General features: G+C 41.3%; 1 protein-coding gene across 1 annotated transcript in view; it reads right to left on the reverse strand.

Moving 5' to 3' along the window:
* Nucleotides 1–13,846, reverse strand: part of LOC104512619 (kalirin) — a gene marked incomplete at both ends in the record, with an annotated part of 113,838 nt that extends 99,992 nt beyond the window's left edge. Inside the window, one exon of the mRNA XM_010155670.1 lies at nucleotides 13,655–13,846. Coding sequence (XP_010153972.1) covers nucleotides 13,655–13,846 — 192 coding nt within the window. The remainder of the gene's footprint in view (nucleotides 1–13,654) is intronic.
* Nucleotides 13,847–22,035: the final 8,189 nt, after the last annotated feature.

A 22,035-nucleotide genomic window follows, 5' to 3' on the forward strand; every position in this document is an offset into this window, starting at 1 on the left:
ATACACTGATTATTGATTCTGGTTGTTGCAATTCCATTTTAAGCAACAAAGTAAAATAAATATAATGCCAGGTAATTTTTTTCCAAAATTAATTTGCATTTCAGTTTATTATATGGCAACACCTAATTATATTATTCTGATTAACTCTTCACAGAAGTAACAAATTACAATGCCCTACAGCTGTGATAACCTAACCCTTTCAGGAGCTGTGTGCTATCAGCTGCTATTAATTTCACACGCAGCTGAAGCCTGTTGCAGAACAGACCTAAAATCTTTGGTATGTTTTTAAGGTAGTGGCTGAAGTCTAGCTGTGCCTGCTCAGCTATGCCTTCCCAAGCAGAATGTTTGGTGGAGGGGTTTTTGTTCTTTCTTTTTGCTTTAAGTTTTTTTGTGGGTTTCTGTCACTTACCCCCCCCTCCTCCTCAAAACACACCTCAGAGGATGCTTTTTAACTCTGGGAAAATCCAAACACAGGAGACATAAATATCACCCATCAATCTCATGCAGATCCATTCATTTTAAATAGTCTTGACTACCAATTTGAAAGGAACAACAAATCATTTGAGTAAGTGCTTAGATGAGAATTTCCAGCCAGCTGTTCATGCGAGATCTGGACAGGGCAGGCAAACCCCAGCAGCCTCTCTGGGCTGGAAAGGCTTAAAGCGAGTGCAGGATTCCCCTTTAAGCTCTCTCTGAAAAGTGAGTGTAAAATTGCACCAACTGAGCTGGCAGTCAGCCAGCAAATCCTAATGACTCCACCAGAGAGACTATTTTCTGTGCCATGCCTGCCCCATTAACCCACATTCTGCTGGTATGTTCTGCGCGGTAGCAGGGAAGTACAGGAGTGCCGCCAGTGCGATGGGAAGTGTCAAAGGACGTGGTGCTGGCGGGAGCAGGGCTGCACTCCTGCCTCCTGTTCCAGGGAGCTGCAAAGCAGTTTGTCTCAAAGGGAGCTAGAGGTACACACGGAGCAGACGACAGACATTGTGTGGGGGTGGCAATAGAGCTGGTAAAAACGTTCCTGTTCAGAATGAGACGCACTGGATCCCCATCCTACGGGATCTCTTCAGGGGTTCAGAATACTGCCTGTCCATGTAAAACAGGAGCAGGGGAGGGATGTCTTAGGCACCAGCTGGCAAAGCTTCTCACGATAAGGGTCCAAAGCTAAGGTCACTCATCAAACGTTACACAGTACCCAGCTACTGACTTCAAGGATATCACCCTGATCTAAACCAAAATAATCAAAATCAGAACCTGTCCCAGCCCCGCTAATGATAGCAGAAAAGGGAGAGCGCCCAGCTCCCTGTGCTCTGTCCCCACCTCCGCTACTGACCCCTTGTTTGACAGACTTCAAAACCAAGTTTTAAAACATATGCTTAACTTGAAGGCTTTTCATTTAGATTTTCAGAGTCAGCTTTGAATATTTTGGGTAAACGCCTCTGTTTATTCATAAACAGCATCATCATAATAAAGGCCTATCCTACTACTGGCCTGAAATGGAATGTCTTTGCTCAGGTTATTGACATATTTTCACGTTCTCAGGAGGAAGGCAGGATATAAAAAGGCAACTTCAATAAAAGAAACAAATATAATTAAGTAGTCAGACCTGTGAAATAAATGAAAGAATGAAAACAAAGAATCAAATAGGGAGCTTTTTCATTTGTGGCTTGAGGTCCAGGTACTGAACTTTGGGAAGCCACCATAAGGGAACATGCCTTTATATATTCTATATACTAATTACATTCAGAATCTTCCTGGGTTTGAACTGATCCCTGCACCCACTCAAACAGTAAGGACAGCTGGACTGTAACAGGGGAGGACCAAGTTGTTAGGGGATATTATTTCCTTGCTTATCAGATCTTCAAGGAATAGAGCACTTTGTAAATACAGAAGAGAAAAAATGGCCGTGTGTAGAAATCATCCATTTTGAGTTGGAAAAGCTAGTAGCTTTTTAATTTCTTGCTGTTCTGTGTAATATCTTCCACTTAAGATTAAAAAAAAAAAAAGCTCAGGGAATTTCCTTTACAAAAATGGATGTGAAGTTGAGAACTTGCTTCATGAGTAGGAATATGCTGTTTTCTTGAAATTAGCATGTTAAAAATGGCAGAGGAGAAAGCTTCCCCTGCCCACAACTTCAGAGGAAAACCCTGTTTTCAAAAGTGTCTCCAGAACCCAAATTTGAGCAGCAGCCAAAAGGATATGACCATTTAAGATCCTAGGTCACTTTTTGAGTACGCTTCTAAATCAAAGAAGTTTTGAAATACTTAAACATAAACTGTACTGTTCTCACCTGGAGCCAAAACACTCATTAATTTCAGAGCGCACTCAGCTATATTAACTCATATTAGCTTCAGATATTTCCATTAATGACCCCTGATTGTAAGGATTCACATAATAAAATCTATCAGAATCTAGGTCATCCTTGACTCAGAGGCCTTTAATCCTTTAGACTCCACCAATCCCTGGGAAATCCTAACACAAAGAATCAGTCAATATTAATAAGATTAGGAAGATCTTTCAGGAACAATTTACAATAGGGACCTGATTCAAACACCTCCTAGGTTATGTGCTACAACTAAAAGCACCTGAAATAAGTTACTACCAAGCCTCACGTGTGAATACCACACCAACGAAAAGATGAACTCCATGTCACTGCAACAGCAGAGCCAGAAGAGCTGTTAATCATAAAATAGAAATCACATTCTGTCACAGCTCAGGAAAATCAGTCCCTGTTAGGGCTTGATGTTGAATTCCAATGCAACTATTCAACTGATTTTAAAAAATCCTGACTATTAAAGCCTCAAATCACCAGACTCCTTGAGCACTTCCTAATTCACGCCGTGACCTACTCTGAACAGCTAGCTAGCTCAGACTGAGTGACTTGTTCCAGTTTCTCAGTGAAATCTGACACATTACACAGGACAACATGTATCTCATTTGCAGAAACTGACTCTCTGCTTGCATTCTTAGCACCAGCAAAATTTGTGAGCACCTATTCCTTTCACAGACGTACTCCAAACCACTGCTCATGTACCACTTGTCCTGTACACGGGGTGTGTGTAGATGCGCGCAGACATTTCAAACACTAACACGGTATTTCCACCTCCAGCTATGGTGACTTAGACTAAGCTTGCCAGTGATGCACGTGACCAGAAAAGGAGATAATCTCTGCACTGTATCACTTAGCATGTACTAAACCAAAGATACAGAATCCTGGAAAACAATGAAGAAATAACACAAAAATATTTTTTGTGCTTCCTTCAAATTGATCTATGCTTTGGTATGATTAATGGGAATACTAATGCATTAGTGGTAAAACCTGAATTAAGTCCATCAGAGATATCCAGCCACAAATCTGACTCATGCAAGCTACATCTAAAAACACAACAGTTGTCAGCTACACAGAAGCCTAAGGCAAATACCTAGCCCTAAAACATCCATGCTGAAGGTCCACAGTGGCTGCTATGGAAGTGAAGCTTTATTTATCAAGGTAACCATGGCTTTAAACAAGAACAACAATCCTCTCTGATTACTATACCTGTGGAAAAAGAAGAATGACTCCCACCCCTCCACTCCCTTCTTTTTGGGGGAGCATCTGGCACCTCTTATGCACTGTAACAACTTCTGCATTGTTCATGGATATAAAACAGAGGCAGTTCCCCTCCATCCAAGAGACAATACAGCTCTTTATTCCCATCTATTTCATCTGATGCAATACCCTTCATTTTACTCAAGTACTTAATGAGACCACTTACTGGAGGTTTGAAGGACATGTGTGCCTGTTACCTACAAATTAATGCTTCTGACTTAGAGCAAGGGACCACTTTAAACAAAATCTAAAACCTAAAAGAGATTGCTAAGAAAATCTTGCCTGCGTGTTTGGAATAACTATTAAACACCAGTCTAAAAACACGAGGAATGAGACCAGTGAAAAGCAAAGAACCAGTCACTCCAACCCATGCAAATTACCATAGTACAACATTTTTGCCAGTCATTCACAAAAAAAGGATGTTAATGGAAACAAGTAACTTTCCAGGGTATATGTTCTACCCCTTTGCTATATCAGAGAAGTATCATGTGTTGCAGAGCAGGCCCCTGCTCTGCAGGGGATGCTCATGCCAACACACTAAAGTGAACACCCATCACAGCAATGGAGGCTAGAGCAGAATGCAGCAGAATTCACTGAGATATGGGGATCCTCTTTTCCTGCCTGATTAGCACTGCTTCCACCTGTTGTAATGTAAGTGTGCAGAGAACCAAGGGCAGATGGAAAAAAACCCAAATAGAAACAGAATTGCTCTAGAGACAAACATCATAGCATCACAGAATGGTTTGGGTTGGAAGGGACCTTAAAGCCCATCTAGTCCCACCCCCCCTGCCATGGGCAGGGACACCTTCCACTAGACCAGGTTGCTCCAAGCCTCATCCAGCCTGGCCTTGAACACTTCCAGGGATGGGGCATCCACAGCTTCTCTGGGCAACCTGTGCCAGTGCCTCACCACCCTCTCCAGGAAGAACTTCTTCCTGATATCTAATCTAAACCTCCCCACTTTCAGTTTAAACCTGTTACCCCTTGTCCTGTCACTACAGGCCCTTGTAAAAAGTCCCCCCCAGCTTCCTTGTAGCCCCTTCAGGTACTGGAAGGTGCTATAAGGTCTCCCCGGAGCCTTCTCTTCTCCAGGCTGAAGAAGACCAATTCTCTCAGCCTTTCATCATAGGAGAGGTGCTCCAGCCCTCTGATCATCTTCGTGGCCTGCCGTCAACCCTGTTTTCCCCTGCTACTATGCCAGGCATGTAGAAATCTACTGTGAGCAGTAACAGATAGCTTTTTCATAATCTGCATTAGGAAGTCACATAGCCACCAGTTCAGCTTAATTTGTGGCAGGGCTTCAGCCTGTGTTTATGTTTAAGCACCTGTTCAAGTGCTGATGTGAATCTGGCTTCACTGCACAGCCTTTAGGAAATTGCCTTTTCTACCTTGATTTCCTCACACCAACATGGTGCAGATAATAAAACTTTTCAGCACAATTAACCTTCATCAGCTGATGTGTCTTCACGCTAAGAACGCATCCAGCGCTGTTTCAGCCGAAAGAACTGATGGTTGTTATAAATTGGATGCATACTTCAACATCATTTTCCAAAGTCACATTCAAGGTCTCATGGAAATGTCAACAGAAACATAGAAAACCATGTCTGTAATGATAAGCTGTAATATGACCGCATGCCACCAGCAAAGTGTCACGCAATCACAGCATGCCTAATAAAATGTGACAAGATGGGATATGACCAGGCACTACATATGAAATGCCACAATATGCGAATTCCACAGTAAGATACAGCTGATGAGATGCCCTGCTACAAGAAGTAATGTTGTTAGATAGCACCAAACTGGTTGGGAAGAAACGATGAGTGGAAAGAAAGGGAACATTCTGTGAAAAAACCCATCTGATCTCTTTCTAACTTCTTTCTTGCTTTTTCTCTTTTCCTCGCCAATTTCTTGACATTCATCCCTGGTTGGGCTGCATCTGGTGCTTCTGTATGCTGACGCTTTTTAATTAGCAACCTTGCCTATGGCAAAAGGATTTGCAATGCCTAAACATCTGATGCTTTTTCCAAGTCCTGCGTGGACCAGATTGATACAGCACAAAATAATCTCCTCTCAAGGGAAACGTGACTTGGGTAGCTGCGCTTACATCAGGGAGCATGCAGATCCCCCGCCCAAGGTCATGTAAATATAATGCAGGGACTACTCGCTCTAGGAGAGAAAGATGGCTTATAACTGCAGAATCAGAAGTACACGTTCTGTGCCGCTTCTGCTACCACCGTGAACTGCAAAAACATGTTCCTCTTCTGGTATAATTTTAGTACAAGTTATTTGTAATTACGAATGTCATTAACTGCAGTGATTGTATTAAGCAAATCAAAATCTGCACTTGATCATATTGATAACAGCCTTGGAGAAGTTCTTCCTACATCAGAAGATTTACTCAGATTCACACCAGTGTAATACAGTAGTTTGGTGCAGGAGAAGCTTTCCACAGCTGTAAAAGATACACTACAAATTCAGCAATTTACTTAAACAAATGCAGGTACCATTACATTTTCCTCTAAATTGTTTGCTAGTTCTAAACAGTCCACTGCTTCTCAAATGAGAGTTGCACCACCTCTTCCCTCTGTGCTTTTTCCAGTGACTGGCTGTATCACATGCAGTCTTACCCTGATGTGCTGCTTTGAGCCTTTTGTGCAACGTCACGCACTACACCGTAGAAATCTCAGAAAGAAATAATTGGTGACAATTCTGAATTATTCTGAAACCTGCTAAGAATTAAACAAACTGTTGGACCTTTCCCTAAACAGTCTTATGGGATCCATCAACTTGAACCACTACGCTGACACTCATCATTTTAAACTAGCTGTGTAGGCTCCGTTGTGTACAATATCTTTAAGGAGCAATGGGATGCGTCTTCTGAGTGATGAGTGGATCACAGGAATGTTCCTTTATGGCTCTGACGAAGATTTACTCAGTACGCAAATTATCTATCACAGGCACTGGGCTGCCAAGTTGGTTGTCTTTGTACACAGCAGTAAAAGCTGCAAGTCCACACGCTGGAACTGGAGAAGCTCATCTTCCTCAGTGTCAGGAAATCAGGAAAATGGTCTGTAATATGACTAATAAAAGGGTACTTTATGAGAGTTGGCACATCCTCTTTAAAGGTGCTCATAAAACACGCTTCTAGCTGCATCATGAACCACTGTTCCCTGGAGCGCAAGGCATACAGGCTGGAGACTCGCCTCCAAAAAACACCAGCAAGGGCACTCAAAAGCCAGTGACAATATTTGAGCGAAGCCAAGCATTAGTCAAAATGCTGGTGAACGGCCTGAAAAATGCAGATAGCAAAGTGTGAACCAAAATGCAGGCTACAGGAATCCTTTGGCTAACACGAGGCAGAATGGTGGAAAGTATTGCTCTTCCATGCACCTGCCCTTGCTCTGCTGCAGGTTCGACCTCCTGAGATTTGGTCTATACGTCTGCATTTACGAACATTTAATTCTTATTACCTTGATTCTATCTCACATTTTTTTTGCCATCACAGATGGCAGAAATTTATTCACTAGCAGTCTGGCCGTACTTCAAACTCCCCTGCTCAAGAGCGAGATGTGCTGCCAGGATAGAACAGCTCTCTCCATTCCCAGCTTCTTCTTAATCGTTCATGAAAAAAACTTCCTTCTAGACAACAAATGGACAGGAAAGAGAGGCACCCCACACCACCCCAGCTGTCCTGGTTCTGCAGTCCCAGATCTTTGGTAGCTTTACAGACAAGACTTAACTCTGCAAAGAAACCACCAACGCAAATGACTGGTGAATGTTTGCATTTTGGTCAAAGCCACAATCTATGCTCCCGAGTTGGAGATGGCAATTGATTGCTGAGAACCCAGAATGAACTTTTACATAGCTCACGAAAATAACTCTTGTTAGACCAGCAGAGCCCTTTCTACAGCCGCAATTATCAGAATGGTAACAGTAAGCTGGCAGCGTATCTGTCTTCCTCAAGGAATCCCCCATCCAGTCAAGGGACTGCACACAGGTTACCTGTATGTGCAGATCTGGCAGTTCACTTCTCCCATGTCCTCTGCTCTCTGCCTGCAAATCCACCTCTGATGGGAACATCAGAATGTTTACCAACTGAGCACTTATTAAAAAAACATCTTCAGAGACCAAGACTTTTTCAGGACTTCTAGAAGTTGCCAGCAAGTGGAATCACTAAACTGATTATCCCCTTCGCCACAACCCTCTATTATCTAATGGGCGATTGCTCTGCAAAGTCAATATTAACAGTTAAAGTCAAATAACAATTTACTAAGTTCAGTAACATTAACTTTGAATCCTTGGTCAATTTACAACCATGGCAGAATTATACACTATATCCCAGAACACAGTCATGTTTGCTCCATGATTAACTTTTGATTCATTTTGTCAACTCTTCTTGGGAGAGTCAACAGCAGCAGATCATAAGCTTTCTGCTCCCTGTTTCCCAGCAACTCTGCCACAACATCAGGGCCAAGCCCTGTCAAAATTAGTGACCTACACTGAAATAAGCTCCTAATCACAATATTCAACCAAAGCAGAGAGAATTTAACTTCACAGGCCTTGGTTATCAAGTAAAATAAAGTTAGCAGTGCCTGCAATAAAACACAGTTACTGTTCCTAACTGACAGGGTAAACCCACTCCCATTACTCACTTGACTAGCCCCCCTGATGTCCATGGGGTGACCAAGGTGACCTGATGAACACAAGCAATTTAGGTCTATGTAGGAAACTGCCTGACACTTCATGGTCCAGGACGTGGCTCTCAGTTGTTACGGCCTTATCAGACAAGCTGTTCAGAGTGAAACTTCCCATACGAGGTATCTACCTAAGGCTGAACTTGATGAATTTTGAGGTAAAATATCCAGAATGAGAGAAAGGGGAAAAAGGACTTACTTTGTGTTAGAAAGAGAGTCTTATTTCTGCTCACATGAGATGCTCCAGACCCTCCATGCTTTTAAACAAGGGTTTGAAATTTAGCAGGGCATTGCCTGAAGTCAAGAATATACATTATGTCATCCCTGTGAAAATTTGCCCAAATTTGGTCACTCAGAAGACCTCTGCCAAGTTCCAGTTTGCACATGTTCAGAAAGAACCTGCTAAGAGTCTGGCAGTTCGTTTTTCTCACCATTAAATATGTAATGAGCGGACTCACCCCCCCATTCAGTGCACTAGGTAGACCTGGCAGGCTCCACATGGAACTGCAAGCACCAGCACCTCGTCCTATTGCTCTTCTGACCTACCAAGGCCAACAAAGCATAGGGCACATGGCCGGAAAACACACTACTGCCTCTCCTGCTTTTTGCTGCTGTCTTGCAGGACTCAAGGCAACACAAAGGTAGCAATCTGAAGCCCACTGAGGTACAACAGACGTAGAGGTGGTAAAACATGCTTTTTATGCCCTGACGAGCTATAAAGCAATTGCAGAACTGCTTTGTAGTTCAGGTAAGACCCATATACTGTAAATGGATCTAAATTCAGTGAAGTTGCTTCTTGTTCTTAAATTAGGGACTTCATTATCAGCCAATACAACAAGTAATACAACAAAACTTTACTCCAGTTGTATAGAGGATACACTGAGGTACATATACTTGCTCTTAAAAACCTACATTAAACCTAAAAGCTTAAAATCCCACTTATGTAGCCAAGAATGTCTTTGCATGTAGACATCACACACAGCTATCTATGTGTAGCCTCATCTCAACGCTTACTTGACAAAAGCAATTCCCTGGCTTTTCTATACTGTTTAAACCAGCCGCATCAGAAACTGCTGGTAACTATTTCCTGCCACTTTAAGGCAGGCAAACAAAACTGATTGCTAAACAGACAAGAAATTCTTTATGGAAAGTAAAGACATTTACAAGATGGTAAGTCATCATTTAATTATGGAAGAGGATATTAGTAGTTTTTAATGATAAGGAAATGGTGACAGTGCTCTGTTGTGTCTACATTTTTATACTTTGAATTGTAAAGCACAGTTGTGAAACGCGTATGAAACTATGAGGCCAATGTAAAATATTAAGATTCAGACAATGAATTAGAAGATGCTTTTATTGTTTGTCTTGAGGTTTTTGCATCTTCAGGTTGTGATTTTATCACATCTGTAACCTCCTCTCCAGGAGGCTCAAAAACTGTTCTTTAACACAAATGAAACGACAGCCAAGAATCCGTACCATCATTTGATCCTAGCAGCTAAGAACTCACAGAGAAACATCAACTATCATGAGATTTGTGATAAAACTGCAAGATCTGACAATCCTGCCAATAATTGATTCAAATCTGAAGAAAGAACCTGAATTCAATCACACTTGGCCCGGAGAGAAATTATTTGGGTACAAGTCTCTTGAACGCATTTATTCCAGTATAATAATTTATAACTTCACCCTGCCATACAGATAATTGGATTTGATTCCCAAGGTACCAGGTTTCTGCTCACACCATCAGGAATGTCTTGGAACAAAAGGGTATGAAAATATTGGCTATCAACTAAGAGAGCATAATGAATAGTGTAGGACAGTGGGACACACATCATCTCTTTTATAGGCAGGGCAATAGAACAACTATATTATTCATGAGTTATGACACTAACAATCACTTAAGAGACCGTTCTAAATTTATGCCTCTAAAATGTTTTTTACCATACCAGAAAGTCATTATTTCACTCTATTGCCTGGATTCTTAAGTAAGGCCACTTTAAAAAAGTCAAAATTATTGTTATGCTTAATTGATAGTCTTTCCCATATTCCTTCAACCGTATGTCAGTGTTTAGCAGAAGGAATCCTCTTACAACGCTTTCACATGAAATGTGCAGTGATTCAAGTCTCTTGTAGTATAAAAAAACTACTCTTAACTTTCATTGCTCATGGGATCTCTGGATTTAAATGACTCCCTAATTCAATACTATATATTGTCCTGAAGGAATTCTAGCAAGGTAGATTACAAAAGGAAACATTTCTTTGACGAGATCACTTTTTAAAACTGGGAGCTGTTAAAAGTTTCTCAGGTGCTGGGAATCTGAGCAGTCACACGTGGAGAGGAGGAGGTGGGCAGAGTACAGGTGAGGCAGTGAGAAGTTCCCAATCAATGCACTCATCCACTCCTAGGAATTACCGCATCAGAAATGTAATTCCTGTGTGCTAGGAAGACTGTCAGACGCAACATGTTTATTGCAGGAACATATTTAGAATATTTCCATAAAAACCATGTCAGTAAGACTGATTTTTCAACTCTATTCTCCCTTTCACCAGTTCTGTCTCAGTAGATTAATATACCAAGAAATAATGAAAATCTGGGAAACTTAAATGAAAAATACATCCAGCCCATAGTTTCCGGTATTACTGCCAAGAAAACATGGAGGGAACTGTTTATTCATTCCCAAAGACATAAGGGAAACTGTTGTTAATAGTTTAAGAAATGGTTTTAAGAACTACAAAGGGTGAAATGAGTAATGATGGTTATTATTAAGTAACTAATAATGCCTTCTAGAATAATGCAAAATCTGCTGGGTGTTAAACACGTTAACAGGCCAGCCAAATGGCTTTCTCTGCACCCCAAGCCACTCCAGGTGCTGGGTGTGGATGGGCATACTACAGTCCAGCGTCAGGCACAGCATGGCAGGACGGGCAAAGCTAGTGTCAGCACTGTAACTTGAATGCCTCCTGGTAAAGCAGCAGCAATGGATCTCAGATCTCCCTGTATTTTACTGTCCAGCAAAAGGACATCTGCTAGACTTAAAATCTGACTCTGAACTCTAACTCACTAAAAGTGCTACTGACTCAAAGAGAATTTTGCTTGTTAAATTCTGACTTTAAAATGGGAATGTAATGTTACCTTTGTTGTTTCGGAAATCCTAGAAATCACAGTGAATTTATTTTTAAGCAGTTTCATAAAATGAGCATGGATGGTGCAGATTTGACCTTTTCAAGCGGGCGAGTGGCTGGAGCCAGAGCAAGCATTTGGTACAGCCCAGCTCTGTAAGCTGGGAGGTCTCACTGGGCTGAGCACATTTCCTAGTCAGAGCCCAGGGAAAACCAACTGAGGTCAGTCGGTATGAAACAGAGAAATGACATAATACTGTCATAGGCATGGTAGCAAAGGAAGGACATTTGCATTTCTTAAGTTTAGAGGAATCCAGAAGTCTTATATTTGTATTGAAGAATGACTATTACATTGGTTAACTCACCATCTTACAATATATGTGAAGAGCCAAGTAAGTGTTTGTCCCCCACAGGAGTGAATTAACACAGGGGGAAGGAAGTGAACATTTCCTATCTCTTGCAGAGCTACTGTGCATCCTCTGATGCTGGGGTGCTGCTGGAGACTGCAATAACTTCAGCAGCCTCTTTGCACCCAACCAAACAGCTGTCATTCATTCTGATGAATGTGGATTCCTGGGTCCACCCCAACTTTGCTGATCTCACAGTTCAGTGCTACAGCTCCTTCATATGTCCCTCTGGAGAAAGAGGCACCCAGAGTCTGACCACTATTCATCTCCCTAAAACTGACTACAAGAACTTACTGAGCTTTCCAAAAAGGCATCACAGCTCCTCTCTACCCAATGCGTAAATGTCAATAAGGCAGAGATTTAGTGTTTACACTCAGTATCTAGTAAACAGCATTGATGTCACAAAACACTGGTTTTTTAATAGTTTCAAAAAAAGCGTGCATCTTTGTACATCTGCATTTCTATACACTAAACAGGGCTCATTAAATCCAGGTGAGCAGGAAAATTCCCTTCTTGTTGAAGAAGGGTAGAAGTGCACTACATTTGGATTGCATAGTGCACTGCAATCCAAAACCCTTTATGCAGGGAAGCTGTAGTTCCCAACCCCAAATTAGGCTACACAGTACCGGTAATCATCATCAGAAGTTTAGATGATAGAAAACATATTATACTGATAACTTCCTGGAGTCACACCTATCTTTGTGTTACTAGTCACCACCTGCATAGGTGAAGCGAGGTTAATCACAGTAGGAAACTTATGATATAATTTTGACTGAGGAAATAACCAATTAAGTTTCGCCTGCAGCAAACAAGCATAGCTGCAAGCGTTTGAGACACTCTAGAAACAATAGTACTATTCACGAGCTTGAAGTAACTAGATTTCAGTGTATCGCAGAAGCAGGATGTAAAAGGACAACTTTCCTGTCAATCAACAACTATAATGGACACGCTGTAGCTCCAACTATCTTCTGTATATATATGAACATGTGCATACCCCATTTATTTCAGGAGGCTCCCCAACAGGTTGAAGCCTGCTACACACAACTTCTTTGAAACAGGTAAATTAACAAACACATGCAAAGCTTTCAGCTTCTACGAGCATCTTTCTGATCAAGTGTGCTTTTGCAAACGGATGCTGCAGAGCATGAAAACAGCTATTCTGACTAATTCCATCTCTCTCAGCAGAAACCCTATCTTTAAAAGTCACTCATCACTGAATGGCCTTTGGTCCGCAGAAAAATGTTAAGTATGCTTTAATTACATCCCCAGTGGCCTCCCATTTGATGTCCTGTCCACTGTGTCTCTGGCTAGACAGCCTTATCTGGATATTTTTCAATTACACTAAACAGTTATTCAGGTCCTCGCTGATTCACTGTATCAGTATGTGGCTATTTGCTCTTTAACTGTAATTTTGAAAAGTGAAGTCTGCCTCATTAAACAATGTAAGATTTCCAGTAACACTTAATAACGATGGCTACATTAATTAACATCACATTCAAATGGAACGCCTCTGAGGACACCTATCACACTGCTAGCATGTTTATACCTAACGTGTTAATATCAACTCATGTTCTTACAAGAAAATTCTTGCTTTATAACAATACATTCTTGTGAATTAAGCACCGCTTGATGTGTTAGATAAGTTGTCCCTATATTTTAGTGGAGTATATCATTCATATGTTTCATGTACATTTTGTTTCCTCTTCACAACAGTCACATTCATCAAATGAACCTGATATCAGCCCTGTGTGGTGAAGATGCCTTTTCTACATCACCTGAGTTTTCAGAGTTAGCTTGTTGCAGCACTTGCAATACACAGAAAAATCCCCTCACGCACGCCTTACCTCTTTGGTGTGGGTATGGAAGGAGACTGACATGTCCAAGAGAAGTTTCCTCTGTTCCACCCTCCGAACAAAGTCCTGAATTCGTACTTCCAGATGCCGGGCTGCTTTATAGATCTCTTCAGGGTCACATTCCCCAGTCTGAGCCAACTGCTCTGCAGCCTCCAAAAGCTTGTCTGCATTGGTGTACGTATTCTACCAGCAAACAAAACAAGAAACGGAGTGTAATTAATAAAACTGTTGCAAGTACACCCCTGAAACAGGCAGTTTACACTTTCAAAGGCATGAAAGCAAGTGATTACCAGAGTTCTAAAACAACAGTAAGAATCCCTACTGGCACTGCCATCTGTGAAAGGAACATGTATAAAGCCACACAGACTAATCCCTGAGTACACATGAAATAGTTTCTTATTCGAAACACACCACCCCAGCCCAATCCAGCCAGGCACAGTGCAGGACTGTGCACTTGTTTATTTCCAAGTTCCCTGGAATTTCTCAAAGATAATGTAATGAAGCAAGTGGGACTAACCACCTCAGAAGCCTACGGTGCCTCACGTGACACTTGGCTAAAGGCTCATTGCAAAGGCCTCCCAATGGCTATCACATTACAGCATGTAATCATCTTAGCCAGAGATGTCTCATCCTCGAGAAACATTTACCTTTCACGGGCTTTTGTGAGATAACTTGAGAACATTATGTCTTTAAGTTGCTTCTATGTTTTTTCGTCATCTACTGTTCTGCATCATATTGCTAAACAGAGTAAGTCGGATTAGCTTGTAGCTGCCAGTAGGTAATGCTCAGATTGCTTTGGAGGGACATAATTTCCAGTCTGTCCAAGGTACGTATCTGCCCTCCATTACATAAGAATTTGAACACTTCACCATCCTGAATAGATTTACCCCATAGCCATGGCCTTTGCGATATGGGGTGTATTACCCCTGCTTTACAGGGAAGGAACTGTATAATGAAGCAGCTACGCGATGCACTCAAGACATGCTGGACTGTGGAGGAACAGAGGCGAATTCCATAAAGCTCATCTCAGCTTTCAAACTACCTGCCCATCCTTTCTCTCCCCCTTTGATGTTTCTGGAAATCACCATTGAACTAATACCTCAGAGTCTCATAAATAACAGCATGAATGGAAAGGGAGTGCGGTCATCTTCTCCACAGCCATGGAGCCATGGCCTAGCTAACTAAACACAGCCAAGCCCTCGCTGTCATAGAAAAGCTTTCTTCACTCAAGTTGAGGCCAACAGCTCTGTGGCGTTTAACACTTCACAAAAATAAGGAGAGACAAAGATGTCAGCTCAAGGGTGTTCCCAGCACAGAGTGAGATCTTCAGAAATGCTTGTCCTTGGCCTAAGACTGCTCCCACTGGGAATTTTAACCTCTGCATCAGTAAAAGCAAAATTGTAGCACTTTCCTTTTAAAACTTTCCTTTTAAAAATCCCACTGAGAATCCTGCTCAGTTTAAAAAACAAACAAACATCAGATTTGTACACATACACAAAATATGTTTGAACCCTGTGGACACACATATACTTCTGTGCACAAAGGGAACACTGTCAAGCATCAAAGCCATGAATCAAGTCATGTTGCTCTTACTTAGATAATATCCTGCTGCAGTCAATAGTTGTTGCTGGAGGAAAATATTCACTACAGAGATGAAACACTGGCCACCAAGTGTTTAATGGGGGAAAATATTTCCAGTTATAAAAAGCAGAAAGAAAACAGCTCATTCACTGTTCATTTTCCCAGTTTCTGAGGGCTGACTAAAAATGTACAATATTTGCATTTCTCCTTTTTGGACTGTGAAGAACATATTCTAGACAGTTTTGTTACCGATAGTAAATTTTTATTCCCTCACTTTCAGGCCGCTGCTGTAATAGGTTGTTAACAGTGGCAAAATGTTATGTTTTAATAATCATTTTTTGGAAACCTCTTTAGCTGAGAATTTGTAAAAAATGTTCCATTTATTATGAGCTGAATTAGGGTCCATTTCACTTAACGGCATCCTTTCAGAATGATCGTCTTCCAATAGTATTTGGAGAAAATGCCAAATTTAGCTCTATTTTTCTAAGTCTACTCCACTGTAGGGTTTTTCACACATCACCACTACAACAGCTCAAACACCAGTCCAGCTCCCTGGGCAGAAGGCTGTCCCCTGCTTTTATTTATATTATTTAGTATACTTTTAAACACATTCACCCTCTGCTTATGGCATGCACACAAACACCTTTGCTGCATTTGTCCCTAACACATATATTTATCCCTGAAAATTATTTCAAGTTTACTGACTCCGACATGTGAGATGAGGTGAGTTCCCCAATATGACGGTCAGCTATACACTGCGTGGTGAGAAGGGCACAGGCTGAGCCCAAGATTTTGGGTTGGAAAAGAGTGCAGATTGGCCTCAACAGAGGCTCTGGCCACACTGCAGAGACAGTAAAAGGATGCAGCGGTCCTGCAATAATCTCTTTGCATTGCACAAGGCTCTCCAAAGGCAAAGGGGATTTTCCGCAAGGAAGCCAGCTGGATGTGGAAGGAGGCACATGGAGTTTTGCCTGGGCTGTGCCAGGCACTGTCAGCATACAGCGATGCTTCCCTGAAGCATTCTTTCCAAATTTTGGACACAGTTGCTTAAATGTGTCGTGCACAGGAAGCCTGAACACAGCACATAAAGTATGGTGAAATTTTTGTTTACCTCTCTTTCTGTCTTTGTCCACTGAGTTCCCACCTAAGTGTCTGGGGTTTAAAAACAGGTGCAGTTTATGATAGGAAAACACTAATGGTTTTATCCCTGTCATTCAGGAAGGAAGGCCTGGTGCTGAGAGATTTCCAGCTCGCTGTTGCAGATTTAAGAGGTTTAGATACATAACAGATAAGCAACCACATTTGGGAGTTAATCACACTCGCCTTGACCTTCAGAGTTTGACATATTCGTGAAAAGATTGTCATCTACTGTCAGACAAGATAAAGGGAGCACGAGCCAAATAAACTAGAGGTTAGTTATTTGGTGAGGGCCTGCTCTACTTCTGTTCATCTGCTCCAAGTGCACATAAACCATGTCAGATGATGTTATGCCTATCAAATATTTTCATGTACATCTACTTCTCTACAAGCGCTGAACTGAAGCTGTGTGGAACCCGAGAGCTTCATCCTGGTCGATACTCTAATGCTGCACTGCTCGTCTGCTCTGTACGTTTTCATCCTCAGCTCACTCTCTTGTTGGTAAACTCCAGTACAGACCCTTACTTCACTTGTTAGAAGCACTTTGTACTTTTTTGGTGTGACATAACCCCAGATCATGCAGGATTGGAATCCAAGAGAGAATTAAGTCTCATGATGAAGGAAAGCATATAATGCCTCCTTGCCCTGTTACCCCCAGCCACAAGAGGTCACCTCAGACACGCAGTGTTTCCAAGATCTGGAAGAATCTACCAGAACAAATGATCTAGGTACATCTTCAAACTGGCATCAAGATTCAACATTTTGGAAGAAGGTAAGACCTAATGCAACCGCAGGGGGAAGTTTTTCCTACTAGAAGTACAATAACGGCTGTGCCCTGCTCTGCAAACCACAGAACCATGGAAGGTTTTCTGTGGCGTCCTGAGGGAGGTGACACCAAAAGCGGCTAATCCCTCTAGAAAGAGGGATTAACCCATACTTTCTCTTCTACATCTGTGGAAATTTGTTCCTGTCAAACAGTAATAGTATGACTTCCACAGGAAACAAATCTAGGAGTTCTAAAACTATACGCTCTCTGAAACTTTAGGGATGTTTTGTACTTTTTCCTAATGTTGCATTAACCCCTTGAGAGAACTGTTACATGTAAACCCTTGAAATACTCAGTGATCTGCTAACTGGCATTACCTACTTCTGCACTGTTTCAAGCACAAATCCAACTTCCATCTCAAATCTCAATAATCTTTCTGTACTAATCTTTGCATAATCACCTCTTTCAATCATGAAACCTGCAATCACAAGAAAATGAAACTGCACCCTTTGGGTTTTAGCATGGAAATGGCTGTAATATAGGCTTTTGGAATTCATTTTAGACAGAACCAGGAGGCTTTCATATCTCTTCTGTTTCTTGCAAATAACAAAAAAGAAACACAATTATGGAAAAGAAATAGACTAACAAAACCTATACAACAATCCCTACCACAACCGGAATCGGAGGTGATTTTTGTCTTATCCCATGGCAATATTTACTGACAGGATTCCCATAACACTGGTTCATTAATTGTTAACAGTTTGATACTCTGTAGGAAGCTGAAAAAAAAAAAAAGGTGTATGAAAAAGCTGATGTGAAAACTGCCTGTTACATTTATCATAAGCTCTTTTTCTCCAGACTGAAAGGACACACCTTCCAGCAGCTTCACCAGTTCTGTTGCTGCCTTCTGGATGCATTCAAATACCTTAATATCCTTTTTAAATTAGAAAAAATAATCATACAATACCAATCATACATATTTTTGCTTTTCACTGCCAAATACATGCAAAGAGCATTTTGGTTTCAACCCAAGTGCATTTTCAGAAAATGGTTCCATGTAGTTTTCCCTCTGCTGGCAACTACACTTGTCACTAGTTTATTGCTGCATGTTACTAGTCAGGCTGCATTGAAAATAGCTGTGTATGATGGCAGTCCAGGGCAGAGTTTGTGGGCCAAATCTAGGAAATTTTATTCCAGAACAATCTCCCCTGGCACAGTATTTTAAAGCTGTTTGTTATATTTGAGAGGTTTTCATGGTAACAGTCTTCAAGATCTCCAGTGTGTTGTGAACCATGCCAATCAGCCAGGGAAAGATGTTTAGTCGTAGACATCAGGAGAAACTTGAGGTAGGGGAATGGGGCAGGCGAGCAGGCGCACTATTGCACGGGACACAAACGCCATACCTTAGACACTGCAATTCCCAAGTACAAGCTCAGATAAGGGGAATGAGGCAGCACTGGTTTGCTTTATTCTGTGTTAATCAAGTTCTGGGGTTGTGAAAGACTGTTCCAGGCAAAGGTTCCTCCTATTGATTCAGAGAGTTTTATCCCCTAGGTTTTACCATGCAAAAGGCACGGAAGAGATGGCATCTCTAGAGGCCAGTAAGTACTGACTCAAGAGGGAACTTAGATGGCTAGCTTAGATCTGATCTTTTTGACTAAAGGCTAGTGATGTCAATCCCATCTTATGCCTTCAGGGTAAAGCTTAGGAGACTTTTTAAGCTTTCTCTGATGTGATATCTAAGTTCTTTAGAGTCGTGACTCACTCTTCAACACTAAAGTTGATGAAATTGCAGTATTAATACTCCTGCTGTGAAGATGGGATGTAAAGACAAAGTTCAAAGACTGATCCATCTCTCACTGAAAACACTAAAAAGGGTCTTACTGACTCCAGTGGGAACTGGGACAGCTTCTGAGCTATTTACTCAAGGTCGCAGGAGGAGGCAAAAAATGGCAAAGGGCTAAAAATAGAGTTCCGGAAACCTTGTACCCCTGTTCTGCACACGGACAGTGGGTAGCACTCCTTGCAGAAACCTTTGCACGATTCACACTCACAACATGATAATTACAGAGGTGATTCTGGATTTCTTCTCAAACCTTATAAACTATTGTTATCCTTCATTACGAAGCTCAGTTACTGCTATCAGATTCTTTGCTCAAACCACTTTGTTAAAATTAGCTCCAGTTTTTTGTTTAGGTTAAATGACCTCACAGTCAGGCTTTTGTGGAGAATTTTATCTTTAGCAATTTGATATTCTAAAGCTAAAATAAGTGACCAAAATGAAGCATTTCTTTGATAAATAAATCTGAGCTTTCAGGAAGCATCCACCATTGTCAAAATTCCTCCTCCCTTAAGAAGGGGCAAAAGCTAAGTGCATATGATGATCTAATGTAAGATGTGATTTTATTCAGTTTGAATTTCACATCATCACATCACAACCTGTATTCCTACCTGTGCTCTATTGCTCTAATTCAAAACAGACTTAGCAGGAATTACAGTTACAGCAGTTTAAGGCAGAACATCTCTCTGAGGTCATGAAGCCACTTGCTCTACCAGTACAGGATTCTTCCCTATGCTACACTAGAATGGAAACTTCTTCAGACCTTTTTAGGAAACACCCAGGTTAAGAAAGGTTCCATCACCTTCTTTTGCAGACTTTTCTTCCCTTAGATATGGAAATTCATCTCAAGTTTTTCTTGTCATAATTTTGCACCAGTTCTCCTTGTACTGGCCTTGAAGTTTGAGCTCTCCAAACACTACAGCCTGTTATATTCATCTTTTGAGGGACACAGAAGCACATGCCTACCTTTAAATGAGTGAATCACATCTGTTGGAGTAGTTTAACACATGAGGGTCTCAGGTAAGTTTGTGAGCGCAAGCCTGTGTGAGTGTGAGTCCAAGTATTAATCTCTCGGCAATTTCAATGAAATTACTACCATTCTCAGAACTGCATCCATTTGCGAACACAGTGTAGGAATCAGAATGCCTGGAATGTCACCTGTACATGCTTCAGCACACCAGCAATGCATAGAACATCTCTCTCCCAGCTCCTGGAAAAGTTACATTTGCTGCTGGTACAGGGGGGTGAAAGGTCCTTATGTCTCTCACCTCCCATAGTGGGACTACGGCTCATTCACAAGGTTTTAAATTCTGTTTCTCCAGACATATTCTGACCCAGCATCTGTATTTACTGTTACTTCTTTCCTTAGCTCAGTTCAGGAACATCCACAGATCAGGGGAATGTGAGTTTGCTCCCATTTCAGATGGCTAAGAGGCCTGATACAATACTATGCTGCTGCTAATTACTGCTTTACACCTCCAGTGATTCCATGGTTTCAGTGGATTATCTAAACATAAGGGATTTTTCAGCAAAGTTCCCAGGAATGACAAGGTGGCTAGCACACAACATCCTCACTAACCATTGCCAAGAACCATATATTTTTCTGTGTATCATTATCTTTTATTTATGATTTTCCCCTCAGGGTTCACATACAAATTGAGATGAATTTATTATTTCAATTTAAAAGAATGACACTTACACATTACACCAAATGCTGAAACCCCAGATAAATTGTTTAAAAGCTAACTTAGACCTGCAAACTAATAAATAAGCAAGATTAGAATTAACAGCTGGAAATACATTAGCTAAAAGAATTCCTCTTTGTGCTATTTCATATTGAGTGGTTACTTAAGATTAAAAAGGGATGTTGCCTATGGTATATTTTATCACATCAACGGTTCATCTCAATCAGGAGTGCAGGCATTCATCAAGTAGAGAATACTCTTATTACCACAATCATGCTAATTAACTCCAGTGTCATCACAATCATTATTCAATGAAATGCCAGTGAAACATAGAGTGAAATAATGTTTTAAATGCCATCTAATATCACACATCATCTCTGATACTAATAAATATGCAAAGACACATAGATGCAACGTGCCTGCAGATGCCACACACACGGAAGAACAAGCTAGAACTTCGTAGCTCAGTGTGGTCAGCTTAACATCACTGAATTTTTCTGTCGCTACTGGAAAGTGCCATCTATGCAAGGACTTCACTTTGAATGCCTCCAGAGCTATTTTCTTCTAAATCAGAACACTCAAAAGCATGTCTGGAACAGATCTAGATGTTTTAAACCCCTGCTTTTTTTTTTTTTTTTTAACGCTGCAAGATACATTTTTATTTCCACTGTAAGGGGGAAGACAAGGGATTTCATTCTTTTCACAGGCAGAATGACTACACCCACCAAAGGCTTCACCTGGACCCCAGCAAGCTTCCCCTATTTTATTTTAATGGGTATATATGTGCAATCCCCTCTACTAAATAAACCACAAAGCACTTGCTTTATATGAGGTAAGTAAATAGTCCTACTCTTTCCAGGGAAGCAATCCCTGTCCTTCATGTTCTAAGGGGGACATATCATTGCAGGGTTACACCAGAGTCTGATACACGTCCTTGAAGAAGGTGCAGTGTAAACTACTAGAAATACACACACCTTTACACCTTGTGAGAAGGGATTGAAGACGTTTTGATCTACAAAACTCCGCATCAGAGCTGGAAGAACACCCCCCTTTGGCACAAGAATGAAGTTTTAACCCCACAAAGCTGTCTTCAAAATCTTTCCTGAGGCAAGAGAAGTTGCCAGCTGAGAGCAGTGCCGCCCCAGGAAGGCTCATCCACTCTAACACAAACTACTCCATTTACAAACTAAGGAAGCATCAGAAGAAATAATTTTCAGAGACTGCATTGAAAAACATTGACAGCTTTAACTGAGGTGGTCTCACAGCCCTGTAAAGCCAGCAGTTATACCTCACTTTGGCACATCAGGGCACCCTGAATAGAAAGAGCATCTGCTTAATGCAGAGACCCATTTTGTACTTGTAG

The sequence above is a fragment of the Eurypyga helias genome, unplaced genomic scaffold, assembly GCF_000690775.1.
Source record: "Eurypyga helias isolate BGI_N326 unplaced genomic scaffold, ASM69077v1 scaffold10367, whole genome shotgun sequence".
Lineage (NCBI taxonomy): Eukaryota > Metazoa > Chordata > Aves > Eurypygiformes > Eurypygidae > Eurypyga > Eurypyga helias.